The 22,659-nt window shown below is 56.3% G+C and overlaps 9 protein-coding genes across 9 annotated transcripts; 2 read left to right on the top strand and 7 right to left on the bottom strand.

Annotated features, from left to right (window-relative positions):
• Positions 1-88: 88 nt before the first annotated feature.
• Positions 89-2,465, bottom strand: B0I36DRAFT_317454 (uncharacterized protein). The gene is made up of 2 exons (XM_046153160.1): positions 1,675-2,465; positions 89-1,486 (listed from the first exon to the last, which is right to left on the bottom strand). Exons 1-2 carry the CDS (start codon positions 1,998-2,000, stop codon positions 325-327), a joined length of 1,488 nt encoding a protein of 495 aa, XP_046015120.1. The 5' UTR covers positions 2,001-2,465; the 3' UTR covers positions 89-324.
• Positions 2,466-3,242: 777 nt separating this feature from the next.
• Positions 3,243-5,412, top strand: B0I36DRAFT_317448 (P-loop containing nucleoside triphosphate hydrolase protein). Its single transcript, XM_046153159.1, has 4 exons — positions 3,243-3,659; positions 3,796-3,864; positions 3,952-4,310; positions 4,379-5,412. Exons 1-4 carry the CDS (start codon positions 3,548-3,550, stop codon positions 5,030-5,032), a joined length of 1,194 nt encoding a protein of 397 aa, XP_046015119.1. The 5' UTR covers positions 3,243-3,547; the 3' UTR covers positions 5,033-5,412.
• A 508-nt stretch (positions 5,413-5,920) lies between these two features.
• B0I36DRAFT_381830 (uncharacterized protein) lies at positions 5,921-7,357 on the top strand (the record flags this gene model as incomplete). The annotated part of the gene is made up of 2 exons (XM_046160886.1): positions 5,921-6,686; positions 6,747-7,357. The coding sequence occupies 2 exons, from the start codon at positions 5,921-5,923 to the stop codon at positions 7,202-7,204; spliced, it is 1,224 nt and encodes a 407-aa protein (XP_046015118.1). The 3' UTR covers positions 7,205-7,357.
• On the bottom strand, positions 7,326-10,176 carry B0I36DRAFT_317444 (Alpha/Beta hydrolase protein). Its single transcript, XM_046153158.1, has 4 exons — positions 9,757-10,176; positions 8,073-9,668; positions 7,612-7,931; positions 7,326-7,520 (listed from the first exon to the last, which is right to left on the bottom strand). The coding sequence occupies exons 1-4, from the start codon at positions 9,857-9,859 to the stop codon at positions 7,401-7,403; spliced, it is 2,139 nt and encodes a 712-aa protein (XP_046015117.1). The 5' UTR covers positions 9,860-10,176; the 3' UTR covers positions 7,326-7,400.
• A 368-nt stretch (positions 10,177-10,544) lies between these two features.
• On the bottom strand, positions 10,545-12,201 carry B0I36DRAFT_317443 (histone acetyltransferase subunit NuA4-domain-containing protein). The gene is made up of 3 exons (XM_046153157.1): positions 11,551-12,201; positions 11,166-11,360; positions 10,545-11,000 (listed from the first exon to the last, which is right to left on the bottom strand). Exons 1-3 carry the CDS (start codon positions 11,752-11,754, stop codon positions 10,665-10,667), a joined length of 735 nt encoding a protein of 244 aa, XP_046015116.1. The 5' UTR covers positions 11,755-12,201; the 3' UTR covers positions 10,545-10,664.
• A 457-nt stretch (positions 12,202-12,658) lies between these two features.
• B0I36DRAFT_86975 (uncharacterized protein) lies at positions 12,659-14,659 on the bottom strand. Its single transcript, XM_046163488.1, has 2 exons — positions 14,344-14,659; positions 12,659-14,282 (listed from the first exon to the last, which is right to left on the bottom strand). Exons 1-2 carry the CDS (start codon positions 14,538-14,540, stop codon positions 12,773-12,775), a joined length of 1,707 nt encoding a protein of 568 aa, XP_046015115.1. The 5' UTR covers positions 14,541-14,659; the 3' UTR covers positions 12,659-12,772.
• Positions 14,660-16,691: 2,032 nt separating this feature from the next.
• On the bottom strand, positions 16,692-18,405 carry B0I36DRAFT_86937 (HNRNP arginine N-methyltransferase). The gene is made up of 6 exons (XM_046163487.1): positions 18,240-18,405; positions 18,158-18,171; positions 18,056-18,075; positions 17,860-17,969; positions 17,447-17,778; positions 16,692-17,377 (listed from the first exon to the last, which is right to left on the bottom strand). The coding sequence occupies exons 1-6, from the start codon at positions 18,320-18,322 to the stop codon at positions 16,899-16,901; spliced, it is 1,038 nt and encodes a 345-aa protein (XP_046015114.1). The 5' UTR covers positions 18,323-18,405; the 3' UTR covers positions 16,692-16,898.
• Positions 18,406-18,793: 388 nt separating this feature from the next.
• On the bottom strand, positions 18,794-21,313 carry B0I36DRAFT_405537 (PhoD-like phosphatase-domain-containing protein). The gene is made up of 6 exons (XM_046161794.1): positions 20,577-21,313; positions 20,452-20,510; positions 20,203-20,380; positions 19,991-20,129; positions 19,810-19,922; positions 18,794-19,740 (listed from the first exon to the last, which is right to left on the bottom strand). The coding sequence occupies exons 1-6, from the start codon at positions 21,205-21,207 to the stop codon at positions 18,983-18,985; spliced, it is 1,878 nt and encodes a 625-aa protein (XP_046015113.1). The 5' UTR covers positions 21,208-21,313; the 3' UTR covers positions 18,794-18,982.
• B0I36DRAFT_86925 (uncharacterized protein) lies at positions 21,314-21,778 on the bottom strand. Its single transcript, XM_046163486.1, has 2 exons — positions 21,728-21,778; positions 21,314-21,662 (listed from the first exon to the last, which is right to left on the bottom strand). Exon 2 carries the CDS (start codon positions 21,597-21,599, stop codon positions 21,399-21,401), a length of 201 nt encoding a protein of 66 aa, XP_046015112.1. The 5' UTR covers positions 21,600-21,662; positions 21,728-21,778; the 3' UTR covers positions 21,314-21,398.
• Positions 21,779-22,659: the final 881 nt, after the last annotated feature.

The raw sequence follows: 22,659 nt of genomic DNA, 5'->3' as shown, positions 1-22,659 counted from the left end.
GGATCCACGCCCCAGTTGTCTCAGGCTCCCGGGACCCCTAACCCCCTTCCTCCGGGCAGCCTCATTGCCAATTCTTGTGGCCGTGTCCCCAAGAGCTAGACTCTAGTCTTCGAGAAGCCGTGCCCTGCACCTGGAAAACCCCACTGTAACCCTTCCAAACTCAATCTCCCTCTCGTGTGGAGCACAGGCAGTGCGTCAAGTTAACCGTGAGCAAGGTGTAGGCTGCGTGGCATACGACAAGCTGCCGTCTTGAGAGCAGCTGTTTCTCTTGAATTCTGTATCCTTTGACCAGAATACCTTTGCTTCTTAGTCTATGATGAATTATCAAGGTATCTCATCATCACTGTCACCACCAAACCCAAAACTAAACCCGCCCCCTGCGACTCCGTTCTCCTCGATGGGCTTGGTCGCCTCTTCCCACTTCCTCTTCTTGTTCTGGCTCCTCCGGTCCAAATCTTGCAGAGCTTCTTCCAGCAATTCCGGATGTTGGTCCTGCAGACGACTGACAAACAGCTCGTACGGGTTCTCAATGTCCTTTTTGAATCCAGTGACCTGGTCCGGTTTGTCTCTCAGAAAGGACAGAACATCTGCCAGGTGCGACTTGGGCACAAAGTTCTGCGTCAAGGCAATGCCGGGCTCGAGGTTGACAACCAGGTGCCACCAGCCACTGGGCACATGCAATATCTCGCCAGCTCTGCAGATGCCCTCTACGCAGCCAGGTTGTTCTCGGGCTTCCGCGTGAAACTCGAGCAGCCATTCAGCGATGCTCAGCGGACTCGTGACCTCACTGCTGTCCTCGGAGACGTAGACCCCCGGGACCTGCGCCGAAGGTGGGAACATGATCCAGTACTTGGAGCCTTCGACTACAGCGTTCCAAGCGCTTGTTGCGTTGGGATCTTTGTGGAACGTCGAGCCGCTACGCTCCGGACCTACGATAAGCCACCGGTGTGCCGGTCGTTCTTTCCCAAGAAGGGCAAATAGGTCAGGCCCGAAGCAGTCCGGCGGCCAGTAGAGTCCCCCCTTACCGACCTGCACGTGCATTTTCTCCGCAAAAGCCTTGTCAAACAGGTAAAGCGGGCTCTCGTCTTTGCTGTGACTCATATAAGCACTGTAGACGGACATTGGCCAGTCTACGGCCTCAGCCCGAAATGAGACCTGTGAGTAATTCCGCTGCAGCCCTGCAATGGTCCACTCCCGGAGTACAGGCCACGAGTCGATGCTCTTTGTCAGAATGAACGGCCTATTACTCCACGACGCTGAAAACTCGTCAAAATCGAGATCGTCGAGGTGGGCTATCAAGTTCTGTGCAGGGATGTTGCGAATGTGCTTCTTCAGGTTGATGTGGCTGCAGGCGAAGGGACGATGCAGCACGTCCGAATAGACATTTCCACAGTCGATTCGGGCTCCCTGGCCAGTCTCTAATCCCAGGAAAGTGTTACGCCAAGATCCTCGCCATGTGGGTGCAGGAGCAATGTTGTGGTGTGACCTGGACACCGTCAGCCGTGTGCATCGGTATCGATCATGAAGGCTCGATTTGGGGACTAGGTGAGCAACATGCTGATAGTCAGCCGCCTCGGTGACTCATAGGTCATAAAACCGAGGCCCTACACCAACATCTTGGTCCCCAACATCTGCTGTGAAGACAGCTGCTATCCACGGGAAGGTATGACTTACTCGAGGAAAAGGGACTTCCACAAATCATCGAGCTGCCCGAACCCGAACAGAAAGCGGCAAGTTGAGGCCAGACCTCTTAGAGAGGGAGCATCGAGGTAGTCGGCCAGATGTAGAATCAGCTCATCCGGAAGAATGCCCAGAGGTCCAAGAGACCGTCTTGCGGTTGGTCCCGTGGCCAGATATTGGTTCCCGAGTGGCTTGATGCCCAGAGGGTGGGTTGGTATGGCGTCTAGGTCTAGATCGACATTTGTATCCTCTATGTTCAGATATTGGTCTCTTCCCACTGTCCTGCCAGAGCTGGAGGGTAAACCTTGTGCGAGCAGCATCGCGTGTCAGTCCGCGCTTAATACTGCGCAAGCCCACAGAAAGCCTGTGGGACGATCTTGTATTTCTGTTTGAGCCGCAAGCACGGGTTGAAACGCGATGGCCTGAGTGTTTGAACGGCCTGGGTGGCCCAGTAGTCACCAACTTTGTTTTCTTGCTGGCTCGCTGATAATCTGCACGGGTGTCGTCGCTGAGCGTGGTTATGGTGTTGTACGAGAAACCGGCCGTGAAGGGTGGTTTATTCTTGGTCAATGAAAATCTGAAATTCCTGGCCCATGTGGAGTCGGCACGCGTTCTACAGTCGCCTTCGAGATAGACCTGGGAAGTGGGTGGATATGGTTTAACTCGGAATGATACATACACGTCATTTGACGCGACACCTAAGCCATAGAGAGAGAGAGAGAGAGAGAGAGAGAGAGCAATGGGTCTGGAATACTCGGCCAAACTGCGTGACGAGCCTTGTGGTTTGGCATTCTTCGAGTTCTACACTTTATGGATTTTTGTGGGCCCCCCCCCCCGGATACCACTACTGCCCTCTCTGGTGATTTACCAGTGTATGCAGACAAGCCATTGATCTGGAAGATGGAAAATGTAGCTATACTGGCCCAAGGCTCGGTCTCGGTGCTGTGAAGCGACAGTACACCACCACGTTGGCCAGATCAGGTGTGTTTGCCGCTTCCACGGATGCTGGAGGAATGTTTTTTGTGGTTGCGCAAGTGGGCGGAACCCCACGAGAGCGCCCCTCCAAGATATGGTCCTTGTCCGTCATGACCGGCCTCCTGTAAGAGGCATGCAGGTCCGGACCCCCCCGCCGTGCCCTCCGGCGTGCGCCTGTCGATGAATACCTATGCTGCTGCGCCCGCGCGATGCACGGCTGCGTGGCCCCGTGGGCAAAGGCTCGCGATGATGGTTTGTGCTGGTCCACTCCGAGATGGGCTGTCAGCAAAGCAGAGTCATGATGGGGTGGTGGTGACTGTTCAGGTGGCGGGGTGGTGGGCAGCCTAGCACACACACAGCCAGCCAGCCAGCCAGCCGTGGAGGCGGCTCTGAGACGTGGCGTGGGCAGGCGAGGGTGACTCTTTCCATGGGCCAGGGAAGACACCTGACGCAGTTGTGCCTGCCAGGTGCGGGCCCCACTTTCTGGCTTTTTTTCGCCATGGTTGGGTCCTGCTGCCCGGGCTCACTGGAGTGGCTGCTGCTGGCTGGGCTCGCCGTTCGCCGCCGCCGCCAGCAGGGCAGAATATTTTTTTCGTCGACCCCCCCATTCAAAAATTATCCTCTGGTCCTCTGGAACCACCACCTCCAACGACCAAACAACAACAACACCATAAAACACCACACACCTGGACCCGTCCCGCTCTCATTTCTTTGAGAGCCTTCGCGTCCACTTCAGCACACCACTCCTCTTCTTATCCGTCGGTCCTGTCTGCCTCGAGAGCAAACAGCCCGCACGCACACGCCTCTTTCAACCCCACCACGATCGCCCTCATTCTTGAATTCTAAGCTGTGCTTGGAGTTCAGGAATCTCCCCTAGACCAACACCGCAATCATGGCTACCGACAAGGGACTCGAGGACATTGAAGCGTCCCAGATCGAGTCCAACTACGATGAGACCGTCGACTCCTTCGATGAGATGAACCTCCGCGCTGAGCTCCTTCGTGGTATGTAGCCCCCCCTTGCCAGTCGCTGCCCTGCCCCTCTCGTCGCGCACCCCACCGCCAATTCAGCCAGCCGGGCACGCACAACGCCAATCACGCGCAGTATCGTGATCGCTAACATGGCCATCGCTATCTGCAGGAGTCTACGCCTACGGTTTCGAGCGCCCCTCTGCTATTCAGCAGCGCGCCATCATGCCCGTCATCAAGGGTGAGTCTCATCCGCACAAAAAGGCCATCTCCTAAATGGAGTGACCTGTTCACTCGTCGCCATGCTCATCATCTTTGCGTTTCCCAGGCCACGATGTTATTGCGCAGGCCCAGTCCGGCACTGGCAAGACCGCTACTTTCTCCATCTCCGTTCTCCAGAAGATCGACCCCAACCTCAAGCAGTGCCAGGCCCTCATCTTGGCTCCTACCCGTGAGCTGGCTCAGCAGATCCAGAAGGTCGTCATCGCCATCGGTGACTTCATGAGCATCGAGTGCCACGCCTGCATTGGTGGTACCAGCGTCCGTGACGACATGAAGGCTCTCCAGGACGGCCCCCAGGTCGTCGTCGGTACCCCTGGCCGTGTTCACGACATGATCCAGCGTCGGTTCCTCAAGACCGACGGCATGAAGATGTTCGTCCTTGATGAGGCCGATGAGATGCTTTCTGTACGTTGTCCTGCTCTCAAGCGAATGCTGCTTGTTCCGATGCACTTTGGCTAACAATATACCCATAGCGTGGTTTCACCGAGCAAATCTACGACATCTTCCAGCTGCTTCCTCAGTCTACCCAGGTCGTCCTCCTGTCCGCCACCATGCCCCAGGATGTCCTCGAGGTCACCACCAAGTTCATGCGCGACCCCATCCGCATTCTCGTCAAGAAGGACGAGCTTACTCTTGAGGGTATCAAGCAGTTCTACATTGCTGTTGAGAAGGAGGAGTGGAAGCTCGATACTCTCTCCGATCTCTACGAGACTGTCACCATCACTCAGGCCGTCATCTTCTGCAACACCCGCAGAAAGGTCGACTGGCTCACCGACAAGCTCACTGCCCGTGACTTCACCGTCTCCGCCATGCACGGCGACATGGACCAGGGCCAGCGTGATCTTATCATGAAGGAGTTCCGCTCCGGCTCGTCCCGTGTCTTGATCGCCACTGACCTTCTGGCCCGTGGTATCGATGTCCAGCAGGTTTCTCTGGTCATCAACTACGACCTTCCCGCCAACCGCGAGAACTACATCCACCGCATCGGTCGTGGTGGTCGTTTCGGTCGCAAGGGTGTCGCCATCAACTTTGTCACCGCCGAGGATGTCCGCATGATGAGAGAGATCGAGCAGTTCTACAGCACCCAGATCGAGGAAATGCCCATGAACGTTGCCGACCTCATCTAGACGACTTCTTCTCTTTACGTCATACCACTGCTGCACAAAAGTTTTCTGCCTTTGCATAGGAATACATCTCGATTCATTTTTCGCAACAGGGTCAGGGCTCGGGGCTAGACAGTGGTGGTTTTCCGTGCGGCCAGCACTCGGCTGGGAATTTTCCAGCCTCTAGATTCTGGCCACGCACGATACAGGCTCTTTTCACGACATAGGGGCATTTGCGGCAAGGGTTTCAGCATCTTACGAGTCACACGAACGTGATTGAGGTGCCAATATCTTGCCAACGAGGGACGCTTGTGAACGTTTTCACTTTGCCTTTTAGTCTTGTAACCACCAGGATGACGAGATTCTCCTTAATAAAAACTTGCAAACAAATTACCTTGGCTCAATCGTGGCAGTCTGTACTTTGACATGGCAGTTGTGAAAGTGAGGGTCCGACGACGGGTCGCGGCGAGTTCATTTGACCCAACTTTAGACGGGCAGCCAGCGTCAGAATGACTCTACTCTGATTGAGGCGTGGCACGTCCTAGCTGCTCTTTTAGAATGCTCGAGGTAAGCCATGCACGTTGACTGGCCAAAACATCCGGTGTTGGCCCAGCTAGCCTGCGAAGGCGACCAAATCACATTGGGACATGGTCACATGGTTGCTTGAACTATCGTCGCATTGCTCAGATTTGACGGTCTCCCATGTTGAGAACCTGTGCTGCATGTGAGGAGACGATTGTGGTGGTTTGGTGTATAGGCAAGAGCGACCCCCGTGTATTTTCAGGAGGAAGGAGCGATGTTGTTGCCAACCAAGTTTGTCGCACGTCCAAAATAGTATGATGTGGCACTTTTACAACAATCAAGACGACTTTCATTCTTCACTACACACATGTGTAGCTGCTGAGTTTCTCAATGAACTCAGCTTCGAACCCGAGTAGATCTCCGGATGCCAACGGTGTCATCTCCCTTCACTCGATGGACGCACAACATGGACATGACGCTCAGGCACAGCTGCAAATCGCCTCCTCGCGGGACAGCCTACCTTCGCAGGTCTCGACCTCTCAGCTCTCGATGGCTTTCATCTACTATTCCGTTCAACTTCAGAAGGCAGCACTATCCAGACTCGAGGCAAAGTTGACTGGTTTAGCAGCCCAAACACCCGCCAGCAATGAGCACTTCGCAGCTCTGAAGAACGAGATCTCCGCGTTGAGAACTTCCAAGCAAGAGTGCGACAAGCTCATGGCGGAGCACAAAGAGTCGTTGCAGCAATACTCAGGCGCAAAAATCGACGATCTGCGAGCCGAATTGGAGCAGGTTACTACAAGCGTGGCTGCACAAATCGCTAGCAACAAGGCCGATGTCGAGGCCATGGCACTCGTGCAGAAGAGCCTGGACGAGAAGTTCCAGGCGCAGCAGCAGGCCATCCAAGAACTTTCCAGGAGTGACGAGAGTGCAAAGAGGCAAGAGGAACTAATTCAAGGGATCCAAAAACTACTCAGCAAGTGCAACACTATCCTTGAAACGAGAGTGGCGGCCAGAATCGACAATACACCAAGGCGGCATTGCCAGAAACTCCAACACGAGGTGGCCAGGCTCCACCAACAGCTCGCAGACACCATAGAGAAACTTGATTGTTCCATCAAATACCCGGAATCTGTGATATCGCCAAAAAGAAGAGGTATAACCACAGTCTTTGTGTCGCACTCTAAGCGAAGCACTTGTAGCTGACATCATTAAGGTCGAGGCGAGCAGAACGATCGTGTCCCAAGAATCGTACCAGAGGTTGATGAGGCAACAAGACGCCGCCGAGCAGTCTCTTCTTCTTCCACGGCAAGCTATCCCAGCGAGGTCGATGAGTCAGACGACTTGCATATGCGCCGAGGCAACAGCTACCTGAGGTTGTACGACAAATACCGGCGTGCATACCGGATTCAAAAGCCACAGTCGGAGAAGAGGTTCATCCGTAGATTCCTCAGTAAACTAGATCGTGGACAAGCCCATCATACGCAACACAAGATACTTCAGGCATATCCGAGCTTGGTTGTCCGGAGAGAAAGACCACAAGATATCACCTCCAGCGGGGCAAAGGAGTTCATTCGACTTGACAATTTGTCGTGGCCGCTAGTAGCCGATGCCATCGCTAGCATGACTGAGGATGATTTCAAGCTCATGACCGGTGACATGGTTACAGTGTAGCCCGAGAACACAGTGCTAGCGAACGCGCAACATCACATAGTTGAGAGGATGCTCCGAAATCCATTGCTCTCATCAGGAACATACGAGCACGCGGTAGTAGGCAGCAAGCGTGCTGTTGGAATGGAGAAATTTGAATGGCATTTGCTCCGAATGGTCTCAAAGCTCAAAATGGTGTTTCTTTTGGGGGGGTTCTGCCCTATACCTCCAGGTTCTCAGTCTCATCTACCAGGCCCGTCGTGTCCAGGCCCGTGTACTTGTTGATCCAGCCAAGCACCTCCTTGTGCCACACGAGCGAGTTTTCCGGCTTCAGTACCCACTGTTTACAACGGTTCCGATTGTCAGCAATCCAGATTCTTTTGTTGGGAACAGTTTGCAATCGAGGCAGAGTGGGCAAGAGCAAGACTTACGTGGTTCTCGTCCGGGAACACCAACATCCGGCTCTCCACGCCTCTAGTCTGCAGGGCATTGAACGCTGCCAAGCCCTCCGAGACTGGCAACCTGTAATCAAGCTCACTGTGGATGACGAGCTGAGGCGTCTTCCACTCGCCGACGTGTACTGCGGGGTCCCACTTGCTGTACAGGTCGCGGGCGTCCCAGATAGTACCGCCCTTGTCATGCATCGTGAAGAAGAGCTCCTCTGTCCCCCAGTCGGCCATGGTGGTGAAGATGCCATCGTGGCAGACCAGGGCTTTGAATTCGCGGCCGAGGGGATGCCCCTGGATCCAGTCTGTGGGAATGTTTGGTTAATGAGCGAATGGAGAAAAAAGTAGGAAGAGACTGTCCTGGGGAGGGGCAATAGACGAAGGAGGCGTCCCAGAAATTCTTCCCGCTTGAGGGGAGAGAGAGAGAGAGGCAGGCTCAGACTTACTGATCATGTATCCGCCATAAGACGCACCGAGGGCCACGGCGTTATCAGTGTCAACATACGACAGTTCGTTCTTGATGTGCTCGAAACACTTGACGAGGTCCTCGTACGGCCGGCCGCCCCAGTTTCTGGCAATGGCATCCGTAAAGTCCTGGCCGTATCCAGTACTACCCGTCGGGTTGGGCGCGATCACGACGTACCCTTGCTCCGCGAACACAGCCGGGTTCCAGCGCGTGCTCCAGCTGTCTCCCCAAGCGCCCTGGGGCCCGCCGTGGATGAAGAATGCCAGGGGATATTTCTTCTTAGAGTCGAACTTGGACGGCTTGACCACCAGGGCATGGCACTTGTAGTCTCCCGTCGCGCCGGCCCACCAGAACTCGTCGACCTGGCTGGAGGACAGACCAAAGGTCTTGCCGCACTTTGTGGCGGACGAAATGAGCTTCAGCTCTTGGGTGCTCGGGTCAAGAATGGAGTAGCTCGAGCTGTCGACCAGCGAGCTTGTGTTGACAAGCAACTTGTCGTCGTCCTTGGAGAGGTTGAAGAAGGCGCCGACCGTACCTTCCTTCGTCAGGGGCTTTGGCGGACCCTTGGCCGTGGCATCGGCGGGGTTGGCAGGGACCTCGTAGATGAGTGTGCGCGCCTCGTTCTCGGCCGTCACGTAGAGCTTGGAGTCGTCGTTGCTCCAGACAATGGTGTCGGGACGCTGGTCCCAGCCGCCCTTGCCGTCATCCGTCTTGTAAAACTCCTGGACGTTGCTGAGGTCGTAGATGTCCGGGATGAGCAGGAGGCGCGGCTTGTCGCTCTCGTACTGGTCGTGCTGCATGCGGCGGAACGCGACCTTGGTGCCGCAGTGCGAAAAGACAGGGGAGTTGCTGTAGCCGCGCAGCTTGCCCGTCTTGACGACCGTGGGGAACGGGGGCTGCTCTTCTATCCAGGTCGACAGCGGGATGAAGTACAGGTCCGTCTTTGTGTACAGCGCCGGGTTGAGCTCTGGGTCCTTGGACAGGAAGACGATGCCGGCCTTGCTGATGTCGTAGTCCTCTGCACCGCCAAAGTTGGGGACCGGACACTCGAACCTGGTGCCCTGGAAGGCGTTGATGAGCCCGTGCTCGCCTTTCATCTTGTAGGCGCCGCTGCCGTCCTTGACAATGGCGCCATACCATACCGCGTTGGTGTTCTTGGAGACGTAGGAATCCCAGTGGCGGACAAAGAGGCTCGAGTACACCTTTGCGGACGAGTGGCGCTTCTTTTCGTTGGCCGGGTTGTACAGCTTGCCCCAGCGCGTGGTGGGCGCCGTGCAGGCGAACGCGATGGTGTCGTTGCCAATGTCCTTGACCTTGATGTTGCCAATGGCGCCGTCAAAGGTCGCGATCTCGCGGCTGCCCTTTGACGGGTTTGTCGCGTCGGCCACGTAGAGAGTCGTCTTGCCAGAGTTGCTGCCGTTGTTTGCGGTCTTGATGTAGACGTACTCGGTCTCGGTGAGCCAGGTCGGCTCCGACCAGTTGGGGTCCTCGGACAAGATGGTCGACTGACCCGTCTTGATGTCGAGAGCCTTGAGCTTGAAGCTCCGAGAGTGCTTCTCAAACGAGTACTCGGTGACTTTTTCCCTCCCCGGTTACGTTAGCTCACAGCCCACAATGTGCTCGTCGTGAGTAAGGCATGGCAGGCCACGCAGAGGGGGACGCACCGGTGAAGAGAGCCAGCGTGCCGGTGGCATTGGGGACGGCGGCGCTCCTGCGCGGGGCCGAGAGGAGAACCTCCGGCGTGAATTTGGTTGCCATGATGGTCATCTCGTGTGTGAAGGCGTGGACAACAGAGCGTGATGATGATGTCTTGAGACGGGAACTGGGATGTACCGGAAGCCCAGTCAGGGCCAAGCGAGACGTTCCTCGTGCCGCTTTGTTGCTCCTGCCGGCTTGGGTCGCGGTGTCCGAATCGGCCGGCTCGCCCTTGCTGTACAGCAGGTCCTGATCAGTGCCACACGTGTAGTCGAGCTAGCACCCTGTAGAGCTGCGGCCCGATAATCATCAAAGAAGGATATCGTGACTAGTCGTCTCGAACATTCAACAAGAGAGTGAAAGTGGCCTGCGTCTCCTCCTCCCACAGTGAGCCGTGAAAGCCGGGGGCCGCAAGCTCCAAGTCTCGTCCCCCACTGGCGCAACAATGTACCTAAGGTAGGGCGGGAACCTTGCGGGAACCCCGCGCCGGCGGCTCCAAAACAAGCACTCTGAACCCCAACCACACCCGCTGTCGTCCCACCCAGTGTGGAGAAGCACGCCACCGTAGCAACAGCTCCGCCTACTCTAGAGTCTGATATCAGCTGGAGACACCGATGGTTACTTGGGTTCAGCAATTAACCACCTGCCCTTCTAGGGAGGAGCACAAACCCTCCAGGCCCTTCCTGAGCCCGAGGAACGGCCACAGCCCCTGGATTGCACGTCCGGACAGACTGGCATGCACTCCCACGAAATCATGTCCAAACAAGAAAGGGTATCTATTTCTTTTTGCTCCCAAACGCCATTGCATCTTCTGTACTCCACGGGAGAGGCCGAGTTCATCTTGTCGCTCAGGAAGCCTTCAAACAGACAGACCTCGCTACTTGCGCGCCCCCATGCTGACCCGGGCCTTCTTGTTCTCCCGCGCATCGGCCTCGCTGTCATCGTCGCCGCCCGCGCCGCCATCTCCGGCCGTCGTCGCAACGGGCGTCGCCGCGGCAGACTTCTTCTTTGACTTCTTGCTCCCGCCCCCGATGCTGCTGGCGTTCCTCTTGTGGCTGCTCTCCCCCGCCGGCGTCGATGCCCCGGTCCCTGACGCGGCCTCGGACGCCGGCCCGCTCTTGTCCTTGGTCGCTCCGCCATTGAAAGTAGACCCCGGTGTCCCCGCCGTGGCGGCTGGTGTCGACGTCGTAGAGTTGGCTTCTGATGCCTCGGGCTACAAGTTTTCGTGCGCATCTAGGTCAGCAAAAGTGAACACTCGTGGCACTAAAAACGCCTTTTCATGGATCTGTCCTCGAAACGGGGCATCTCGGAGAAGACTGAACAGGCGGGAAGAAGAAAAGGAGGAGGAGGAGGAGGGGGGGGGTCCGAAGCAACCTACATTGAGAGGGTTATACGACAGGCTCGACCTGGAGAACACGCGGTTCTGCTCAATCAGGCCCGTCCGCCTTCGCTGCGCAGCCACGCTGCTCGACGTGCCCTTGGCGTAGTTGTCGAATCCCGTAATGATGTTGCCCATCGGCGTGCTCTCGAGGTACTCGGTCTCGTACTGCAGAATGCTTGCTTCGTGCGCGGCCTGTGTTTTTTTTTGGCAAAAGTTAGATCCTACTCTCCTTGCCCAGCCAAAAGAATCGTCGCTCTCTTCCAATGCGCTTCTTTCCCCCTTATCCTGGCCAGCTCTGTCGTCGCTGGGAGACAACAAAGAGCAACAGCGAGGGCTCCGAAACCTGTACAGAAGAAGGGAGGAGCCCGGAGAAGGCACTCACCAGCTGCTTCTTAAGATCCGCCTGCCGGTTCAGCATCTGCTTCAGGTGTTTCCGGCTCTGCTCGTACGCCGCGAGCTGGTCCGCGCTGGCCGCCGCCGGCGCCGCGTTCGGTCCTCCTCCTCCCGCTCCCGGCCCGCTAGCGGCGGTATTGCTACCTGGCCTCGTGGCGGGCTGTATGTTCTCGTTGTTCGGCGGGTTCGCCATGTTTTTGTTGTGTACGCGACCACCCTTCGATGCCTTTTTGTCTCACCCCCTCTCTCCCCTTCTCTCTCTCTCCGCGCGCGCGCGTCGTATAGAGGCTCCACTGCCCACGGCGGGATCCCGGGGCGATTGTTTTTGCGCGTCGAGTCGGTGTGCTCCGGGCGGTCCCGGCTTGCCAACAATTGCAGCGTGACTCGTCGTTGTCGTAAAAGCGCACAGGTGCTGGGCGGTGCTGAGACTTCGTCCTCGCGCACGCGCCTCCACCGGTCGTGCCTGCAAGTGGAATCGCCGAGGTTTGCTGTTTGAGGCCCAGATGTTTAGTCCGTACGTGTGAGCGGCTGATTACTATGTTCGACCTGGTTGTGTTGTCGTGGTGGGCGGGCGACGATCTTTGCTTTGGCGTAGAACCGGTAATGCAGAGAAGGTGAATTCAATTCCTTGCTGTTTTGGAACGGGCCCGGCTACGGAGCGCGCGCTCAACAGCACTGGCTCCGGGGCGCGCTAAGCACAGCTCGTCCAGTAACTGAGAGTGCAGGGGTCTCAACTGTTACGTTCTTGGGCATGTGGTACAGTGGGACTAACCCATCCATCCCACTGCATAGAATCTCGACGTTCAGGAACCACATCACACTTGAGTTCGTCGTCTCATAGCTCGCTTCTCCCCTCATTCAAAAACGGACCGGCGACTGACTTAGACTCCTGCAGTGATTTACAAGCACAGCACCATAATACACGCTTCATGCAAGACTTTGAGAGGTTGCCCATTTCTCCTAGATCCTTGCCTGCTTGCTAAAAGACCATATCCCTCGAGATCGCCATGGACTTTTTCAGACTCCCCGCCGCAGGCGGTCCAACACAAACAAGGACTTTCTGCGGAGAGGACCAACTCATACAATGAAAGAAACAAAATGACTCCATAAACGACCGTTTTCTGCTTGAAAATGAACATGTACATAAGGGGGTATCTCATGTTACTGTACTATGCACCAACCGAGCTACACAGCTCACTGCCATGATTTGATCAATAGCCTCCCTGCGGCTTGTATTGTCTCTGGCCTGGATAACCCGCTGCAGGACCGGCCGGTCTCTCCGCAGCTGGAGCAGGAGAGGCTCGGGCATAGCCCGACTGGAAGTCGAACCCAGCGTTGTTGTGGAGTGGAGAGGCCGGCTCGGAGTGAAGCTCTGCCGCGCGAGGTGGTGCGATGGCGACAGGAGAGTACAATTCGGCCGGCTGCTGTGTCGAGCCTGCAAACTCGTGATAATCGCTCGCTGCACCGCCCGTCGGGTAGTCATGGCTCTGGCTGGGGGCTTGAGGGTACGGTTGCTGCTGGCGAGCTCCGCTGTACTGCTGTTGCATCGGCCCAGCAGAGTATTGACTCTGCGAGTCTCCCGTGTATTGCCGGCGGGGCGGCGGGCGTCCATAGCCACTCGGCCCCATGCCTTGCTGTTGGCCGTATCCGTTGCCACCCTGGGGTCCTGGTGAAGCACGGTATCCTGCCCCTCCCTGAGGACCCGGGGAATTCATGCGTGCCGGGTTGTTGTCGTAGCCATATGCGCCGGGCGTTGAGAGGCCATATCCGTTTGGCCGCATCTGGGAGCCCGGCGTTCCGCTGCGTGCAGGACCGCCTGGGGTCATGCTACGGCCGTACTCGTCGCCGTACGGTCTTGGTGTCTGTGACTGTGGGAAACCTTGCTGGCCGTACGGCTGAGGCTGGACCTGGTTGCCATATGCGTCTACTTCCATGCCTTGCTGGTTGTAAGGCTGATTCCGAAGAGGTTGGTTGCCATAGGCATGCATGTCATTGCCCTGCTGCTGATAGGGCTGCCGTCCCATGGCCATCGCGCCGGCGCCTCCGCCGTATGCCTGATCCACGCCATACTCTTGACTGTGATTCATACCATGGGGTTGTGCTTGTTGTCCGTACTCGCCGCCATCAAAATAGCCAGTTTCTTGCTGCGCATAAGGATCTGCGGCGGCTCCCATGTATCCGTTCGCACCCGCTCGGCCTGGGGGAGGGCCGTATGGGCTCACGCTTGGTGGTGAACCATGGCCCTGAGCAGACAGAGGGGACACGGTGCGACCGGTCGCGTTCGCTGCCACGCTCGGACTCGGTGTCGGCTTCTTTAGCGGTTCCATCTCGACTTCCTCCTCAACCATGACTTTCTGCGAGCTTCCATCATTCCATGTTGGCATAGCTGGCAGCGAGTCTGCATCCTTCTTGTCCGACTCAAATGTGGCGTATTGCGGGACTTCGCGTTTTGGTGCTGCTGCAGGCTGAGGCGGCGGGTAGTCCATCGGGGCCTGGGGCCTGTAGGCTTGATCGTGATGGGGTGGGATGAAGGGCTCATCTAGGTATTTGTGCTTCCTCCCTCCAGGCGGATCACACATGCCGCAGCACTGTCCGCAGCACTTGAGGCACATGCAGCATTCACAGCAGCAAGATAGGCCGCAGAAGAGACACCTGGCACAGCACCAGAGAATCGAGAAGAGGATAAGCGATCCAAGGATGATGATGCCGATCACGGGCCACCTGTGCTGTAGTTAGCTTATGCCGGCGCAATAAAAAACATAAGGATGTGAGATGTACGTACTTGCAAAATGTCACAGCCATGCAGTTATCCCAACTTGACAGCGCTGTCTTGGCGTCGGAAACGCCGTTTTGCAAGCCCGCCAAAGACTGTCGCGTTCCCAGTGCTGCCACCATACTCCGAGCAATGAGGTTTCTGAGCCCATCAACAACACCTCCACCCTGGAGACTCCGCTCCATGGCTAACCCGATGTGAGGCATGGTGAGCTTTCTTTGTTCGTCCCTGTCGAGCGAAGCAGAAGGCGACGAGCTATAATTCACAATGTGTATTTGTCGAGTTGAAGCGTCCCTATCATCCTCACAGACCGTCGCAAATAAGGAGAGTTTGGATCGAAGTCGATCCCTGCTGGATTCGGCGAGGTCGTAAAGAATAAATCAGAAATGCTTTCCTAGCCCGAGATGTTGATTGTATACGTCGGAGGCCGAATCTCGCTGTCTAGTCAAAAAGCAGGTTTGGATTGCGAGCAAAATGGGAGCGATCGTATGGTGCTTCGTATCAAGAATGCCCTGTCAGGCGGGTACGAGTGGTGGTGGCCTGGGTCGGTGCAGGTCGCTCTGGGGCAGTGCAGAGCCACACGAGAGTAAACCCAGTCCAACGTCAGACCAAGGCTCGGGCAATGCAAAAATATTGTCCTGCAATCTATAAGCAGGATGAGACGACAGCGTCGCTTATGGGCTATTCTCGTGCACAGGTCGTGTGATTGAGCGGTGGCAGGCGCTGGTGCGTGGCGATGTCGGGGGGCGGATCTACGGGGTGAGACACGAGGCGGGCAAGATTTGGAGCACGCGACGGGCTGGCAGGAGAGTGAGAGAAGCGCCCAGAGAAAGGAAGAATGCGAGGCGGAGACGCACAAAGGTGGCGTCGTAGAAAGAGAGAGACGACAAAGATGACAGGCAGAGCTGGCGCAGAAGGAGTGTGGTTGCGCTCGGGAGAGCAAGCAAATATTGCGCCGCACGACTGACCGCCAACAACAGACAACAAAAGGGAGGTCGAAACGAGAAAGCAAGCAAGCAAGCAGCGTCAGGAACGCAGGCGATGAGATGAAGAGCGGCAACGCTGCTGTGCGCCATTGCGTGGGCGTAGGCGCAGCTCGAGGGGACTGGACTGGCCCTGAGAGAGGGACACACCAGACCAGACCATCAGCCCGTGCCGCCCAGCCCAGCCCCCTGCAAGTGCCTGCATTTCAGGGGCCGCCGTCGATCTAGCACCACGCGCGGGCACACATGAAAATGGCATCCCATCCATGGATTCCCGAGGCCGGCCAGACAGGCACCCAGCATTGCTGCAATCCTGCGTCTCCACCCAGCCCACGCGGCCCCCTGACTAGCAGCGCCGCCTCGCTGCACAAGGTTTGCACCTGCCGCCCGTCATCCATGCCGATGCCTCTCTTGGATATGAGATGCTGTTTTGCAGATGCAGCCGAGCACGATTCAGGGTTCTCGGCTCGGTCACCGACGACAACGCGCCTCCTCAACAGGCCAGTTCACCCAAGGAAAGAGTCTTGCTGGGCGCGCAGGCTGTTTCTGGTCTGACTGGCCCTCCTTTGTCACAAAGGCCACCCTGTGAAACATGCCTCAGCCGCCAGCGTGGGTGGCTGTGTCTGTGGCTCCAGCGCCAAAGGCGTGCCAGCAGGTCTTGGAAACCGTTTCGACGGCGGGCCAATGGTACAGACCTTCGTCATTGCTGGCCTGTCCCTGCTACTCGGTCGGCGAATGACTGCCCCTGGAGCATGAAAGGTGGACATTGGCGAAAGGACATGGGCCGCCCCGGCTGCAAGCCGCGCACCCTCATTCATCCACCGGGACTTTAAGCACAGCCAGTCCTATTTTCATGGCGTTGCTACAAGTGTGGCAGTGGCAGCCAAAGACATTTCAAAACACAAAGTGGTACCTGACGATCACGTCGTGCTGATCTGCATGATTTCTGGGTCCGGCAGGATTTGCTGGCAAGGTTGGTCAACTGCCAGGTCTGACAGCAAGAGAATGTTTCCGGGATCCGAGGCGGGCTGGATCCCGTGACGGCGCCGCAGATTCGAGCGTCCGGACGTAATTCTTCTGCCTTAACAATATGGATATGGTTTTCACACACATGAAAGAATGCTTCATTCATCCAACAACAAAACCAATCGTTACGCCGTCTATGCATCTATCATCCATGCACGCCATATACCGTGGTATTCCCACCGTCCCAATATGTTTTCGCCGTCTCGCGGGCTCTCTCCCAGTCCGAATCGGTAGAGACACAAGAACATGGTCGAGGTCCCACCAACCTCTACTTGTTACTTTGAGAGTATTCTAAGCGCGTGGGCCTCAAACAACGCTGCTTCCTGCAAACCGCCCTTGAGGCCGACCGCCACAGGAAGTGGGAGATTGTGCTGCGCGCCTTGCCCAGTAGGAGCAGCCATGCAGCGCCCCAGCAGAGTGTCAGTGCATTGCTACCACCCATGCGGCACAGAACCGATAGCGGGCTGTGGTGTAGGTTCTGGCACAGATTTCTTCATGGTCATTACCGCTCTTCAAGAAAGCAATGTATGCCTGGTTCATGCCGATAACGGGCATTTAGCACATCTTGTACTCGCAAGAGCCCTCGGCCTTGCGCAGAGGGTCCTGGGTGTCAAACTTGTAGTCAATCTTGATATCCAAGTCGCGCCTGTTCTTCTCGTTGGGCTTGACGAGGATGTTGCACTCAACCTCCTCGCCCTGCTGGACGGTCAGAACGTCCTTGAGGTAGAAGACGGTCTGCTTCCAGTGCGTGTACTTGGTGTGCGGGCCGGTCGAGAAACGGATGGGCTTGTGGCACGCAGTGAAGTCGATATCGAACCACGCAACAAGCGCGTGGATGAAGTCGTCCCGGCGCGCAGTAATCTTGAAAGGCACAGAGAAGTCGAGGTCCTTGGTTGTGCATGTGTACAGGTCAAGGGTGAGGACGGGCGTGGGGTCGGTGACGGCGGCCTTGATCTCGACCGTGTCGACGAGAGGCTCGCACAGCGCCGTCTCCTTCAGCGGCGAATAGTCAAATCCGTAGACATTGTCCCAGACTAGCAGCAACCGCGTTAGTCATAGGGAACTGCGTGCGTGATGAAGATAGCAGGCAAGAAGGCACTTACATCCAATTTTCTCATCCTTGTACTCGCCGTCCTCGATACCGCAAAGGTAGATTGTGGCCTTGTCGGGGAAGATGAGACCGTCCTTGTTGAGGTACCGGTCACGGGCGTAGAGAACAGTGTCAAGCATGCTCTCGTAGAGCAGGAAGTAGCCCATCCACTCGGAGATGATGATGTCGACCTTGGGGAACGGCAGCTCAATCTCCTCCATCTTGCCCTGAATCAGTGTAATCTTGTCTGAGAGGCCGTTGCATTCGACAATCTCGCGCGCCTTGAAAATGATCGTGGACATGTCGACACCGATGACATGCTTCGCACCAGCCTTGGCAGCGAACCTGTAAATTATGCCGTTAGACATGGTTCTCATAGCCGAGCGGTCCCTCAGCGATCCCTCGCACAGCGTCTGGCAGACTTACATGGACAGGATGGCGGTACCGCAACCAACATCGAGCACGACCTTGTCCTTGAAGATGTGCTTGTTCTGTACAATGGCGTTCATGTATGACCGTGTGCGGACCTCGTCTTTCTAATTTGCCAAGGGGGAGACAGTCAGTATCGTCAACTGAACACGAGTGGGTGGGAGGGTTGGCATTGAAGCCGAGCTGTACGCACCAGCATCTCCTCGTGAATGCCTGGAGAATAGCAGCATGTTGTTAGTGTTTCATCAAGTTATGCGATCGTGTTCCCTGCAGAGCAGATGGTGTGACTGCGTACCATGGTGGTTGTAACTGTTAAAAGCTGACTGTTAGCTACCATGTCCAGATCAATGAGCTCGGAGGCTTTGCGACATTCTTACCTGTTGAAGTAGTGCTGCTCAGAGTGAGCCATAGCCTTGAGGCTGGCCTCGGCGGTCTCAATGTCCATCTTGTCGTTCGCCATGTTTGCGGTCCTGGCGGGTGTGCTGCTGTTGTTTCTTGTGGTATGAAGAGGTCGAGGAGACAGAACCAGCTTTGCAAGGAAGTGGCAGAACCGCTATGTCTACAACCAAGGTAGGGGACGGTGACGGACGGGCCCCTGTTCTGGGCTAGCTCACGAGCAGGCTCTGTCACTGGGTGTTTTGTTTTTTTTCCGCCCCCTTCGGCCTGCGCCTGAACTTTTCTTGTCCGTCCCGCTGCCCGACTGCAGAAGTTATTGGTGGGGCTTGCATGCCCCGCCCTGCCTGCGCTCCAAGGAAGCCGCGAGCCTGACGTCGCGACAGGTTCAGGGTCCGGCGCAAAACATCTCACCGCTTGCCACGCTCGGCCTTATCGATTACAGTGTCTCACTGCCCCGGGGGAACGCGTCCTAAGTGAGGGCACCCGAGTGATGCAGTTGGAACAGAGTCAGTTGGTCGTGGCACCAAAATAGACACTGTCTTGTATCGAGCATGTCAAGTGCACTGCAGGTGGTGGGCTGTCAAAAGCTCAACAAGCGCGTCGAAAAGTCAATTTTCGGACCTCCGTTTTCCCACAATCTTTTCAAGGGATTAGACAGCTGTGTCAGCAAAAGACATGATCGATTGTCTGCGTGAAAGTTGCTCTCTATACTACTTTGCATGGTCTACAAGGTCGTGTTCAGATACATGACATTGTATCCAACAACATCCCACTCCTGGGTCTCTGTGTTGAGGGTCAGGTTCGTCGGCCTAATCTCGACGCCCTTGCCAAATCCTGCCTCCACTCTGCCACCAGCGATCGGGCGGCTCAGCTTGTTGCTGCCCGCCGCGACGGTGAAGTTTGCCAAGGGCAGATCCCAAGGATTGCGGCTGGCTACACTCGGAGAGCCGTAGTATTGGGCCTCAACCTTGTCGTGCGATGCTGCCAGGATAAAGTAGCCACGATAGTAGCCATCCTGCCATTGCAACTCGGTGTTGTTGCCCACACGGTACTGCGCCTCTCTCCGCGCATACTCAATCGTTCCTTTCACCCCGGACGAGCTTACAGCCGTGCCGGCAAACTCGACGCCGATCGATCCCTCGCCCGTCTCTGGGTCGTACGGCTTCTCGCCCAGCCAGACAAGGTCGGACACCCAGTTCTGGTGGCTGTCACCTGCGAGGAAGATGGTATTGTCGATCTTGTTGTCGTAGAGATGCTTGAGAGTGCGGTTGCGGTTCGCAGTGTAGCCATTCCAGTTGTCACCGTTGAAGCCATAGGACTCCTCGATCCGGGAGAAGATGATCTGGTTCGCAATGACACGCCAGGTCGCGCCACGCTCCTTGGACTTTGTGAGGGACTTGTAGAACCAGTTCTCCTGATGGGAACCCATTAATGACCTCCCAGCGTCATCCCGGATCAGCTCAATGTACTCGTCGTTCCAGTCTGCATCAGTCCAAACATTAGCCATGTCTGACAAGAAAGGACAGCACCCCTTGCTGCATAGCAACGTACCAAGACTCGTGATGCTGCGGTCGTAGTTGCGAGTATCGAGGACCACGAGATCCATGAGGTTGCCCAGCTGGAAGGATCGCCAGATCCGGAGGTTGTCATCGAGATCAACTTGGCTGTGGAAAATGCGTCAGCCTGTCGGTCCGGTTCGTCTGCGCTACACTACGACCAACCCCGAACTTACCGAATCGGAAGCCACTCAAAGTAGGCACGAACGGCATTCATCTTGCGCTGATCGACACTGACTCCGCCGTCCTTGATGAACGAGTCCTCGGTGTTGTTCAGACCGCTGGACCCGTCTCGGTAGCCGTTATTGGACACCTCTGTGCTCACGCAATTAGAGAAGCGTGGCCAATTTTCGATATATGTGCTTCCGTGTTTTGTAGGTGGACTTACCATGATCATCCCACGTCGGGATCCAGGCCCAGTTCTGCGACAGGAGCTGCAAATCGGCATCGGACCTGTACTGTCCGTGGCGAGTCCTGTAGTCGTAGAGAGTGAAGATTTCGCGCGGAGGTTCGCTGGCACGCTCACCCCCAGCCTTGTACTCGTATATGTAATCGCCAAGATGCACCTGCCACCACCGTCAGATCTGGACCAAAGTAGTCCATGAGACGCAAGAGGCCTGCATGAATAGTTACTCACGACGTAGTCATGCTCATCCTTGCGTGCGGCGTTACCGTAAGCGTTGAAGTATCCGTTGGCTGGCGGGGGAAAAGGTGAGCTCGCGACACATCAACACAACACAGACTGACGGCAGGATCACCTACGATAGTTGCTGCAGGAAAACACGGCGAGCTTGACCGACTCAACGCTGGCGTCTGCGGTCGGGGCAGTCTTGGTGCGGCCGAGCGGGCTCTTCTTGTCCGAGTCACAGATGGTGAACTGGTAGTTGTAAGTCGTGAAAGGCTGCAGCCCTCCCGCCTCGACCTTGACAGTGTAGTCGATGTCGCTCGTGGTGTACGCCTTGCCACTGCTCACACTCTTGCCAGTGCTGCTCCCGTCAGCGCACTCGAAGACGGCCCAGTCGACACAGATGGGGTAGGGGTTTGCCTCGATATAGGTCTGCGTGTCGTGGTTGTAGACTGGCACGTTTCCCTCGACTGTGACATTGCTCGCGTCTGACTGTGTCGAGGGGGCAACACGAGTCCAGAGGATGACGCTGTCGGGGTAGGGGTCGCCAGACGCCACGCCGTGGGTGAAGCTCAAGTCCTCGGGCTTGAAGGGTATGGCATCCCGCTTCAGGCTGCGACGGGAGACCAATGGGACGTCTATACCCAGGCCCGCGTGGACATCACGACGCGAGGGACTGTCGTAGTTGAGGTTGCCCGAGAAGTCCGCGGCCACAGCCGGAATGTTGGCCACAGCAAGAAGCCCGATGAAGATTGCCGGTATGGACATTGCGGCTGCTCGAAATTGATCCTCTACTCACAGCACTGGACAAGAAATCCGGGTTGCAGAAGAACTAAAGAAAAGTCTCCTTCGCCGGAGAGCTGCTTCCGGACACGACCGCCACTCGCTTATATACTCAGCATCAAGCTTGAGGTCTAGCCTTGCACGGCAACCTGCAGTGCCAATTCACCAGCTTGACATCAGAGGGCAACCCAACCAGAATGCATTTCACCGATTTGCGCCCGGAAATCACCGGTGTTGACACTGCCAGAGACGGCTGCAGGCAAGAACAAGCCCCGGACGATCCCTCTTCTGATATGACCAATCGCTGCGGCCCCATTGCAGTCGTGCTTCTCAACGACCTTCTTCTTCCCTTGCCTGGAGGGGCGGGCAAGGTTCATCAGACGAAAAGGCTAGCTGCTAGACACGACGCACGAAGGAGCCAGCAGCAGCAGAACAGGCTCCTTCTTCCATCAGACAAGTCAATGACAATCGACATGCAGCAGTCAATGGGCAAAGCTTGACCAACCAGAGCAGGTAGATCCCAGGTCTGCACCGGGTTCTTCGGCAGCAGCACGTGGTCGGGGGCACGCCGTGCCCGTCGGTCGCCCGAGAGCGAATCAAAATACCGGCTTGAAAGAACAGGGAATGTCTCCTCGGGGCCTCAGAGGGGGTGGGTGGTGGCCTTTGCAAGTCAATTCTCCAAATCTGACTTTCCCACGAGGAGTAAACGACCAGCAGACAACGTGCCTGAAGCAAGGCCCCCGATTCGCTTGCTGGAGCAGAATATAAGCAAATGCCGATCTCTCTGACGACGTTGGGTCCGGCAGAGTGAGGGCAACCAATAGCATATCACCCAACTGCGAGTTTGGGGGGTCAAGCTCATCCTGGTCTTCCCGGTCTCCAAACGGCGCGCGCACAGCCTTGCGTGCGGGGAACCCAGGATGACGTAGAGCTCATAGCAAGTTAGTAAGGCGACGGCGTTGGGTGAACTCGAACGTCGACATGAACACGAGCGTGAAAATCAACAAGCACAAGCAGCTAGAGCTGCCTACCAGGGGGCGGACGCGTGCTCCTCATGCAGACTGCGATTGGCGAGCACGATTTCGCAGCTTAGAACGGCTGACTGCCTTTATTGGGGAAGCAGAATCTTGACAAAGACGGGGGGGGGGAGCAGCATGGCTAGTCAAGCAATTTCCATGTACGCCAACGCAAGGCCAAAATCACAAAGTCGAAATCAACATGAAGTCCAGACACGGCGACTTGCTGATAAAACAATTCGACGCACATTTTCTAACTTACAAGCGCAGGTCGGAAAGTATACTGAGCAGTAGTCTTGCTTAATAAATCTTTTCGCTGTTTAATCAACTCAAAAGCAGACTCAAGCACGACCCAAAGGCTAGTCTAGATCCTTTGTTGCATGGCAGTTTCCGTGGTTCCCGTTCACATTCGTCTAAAGGA

This window comes from Microdochium trichocladiopsis (genome assembly GCF_020744255.1).
Source record: "Microdochium trichocladiopsis strain MPI-CAGE-CH-0230 chromosome Unknown B0I36scaffold_3, whole genome shotgun sequence".
Classification (NCBI taxonomy): domain Eukaryota; kingdom Fungi; phylum Ascomycota; class Sordariomycetes; order Xylariales; family Microdochiaceae; genus Microdochium; species Microdochium trichocladiopsis.
The sequence above is the reverse complement of the archived record's forward strand: the minus strand, read 5'-3'. Positions and strand labels throughout refer to the sequence as shown.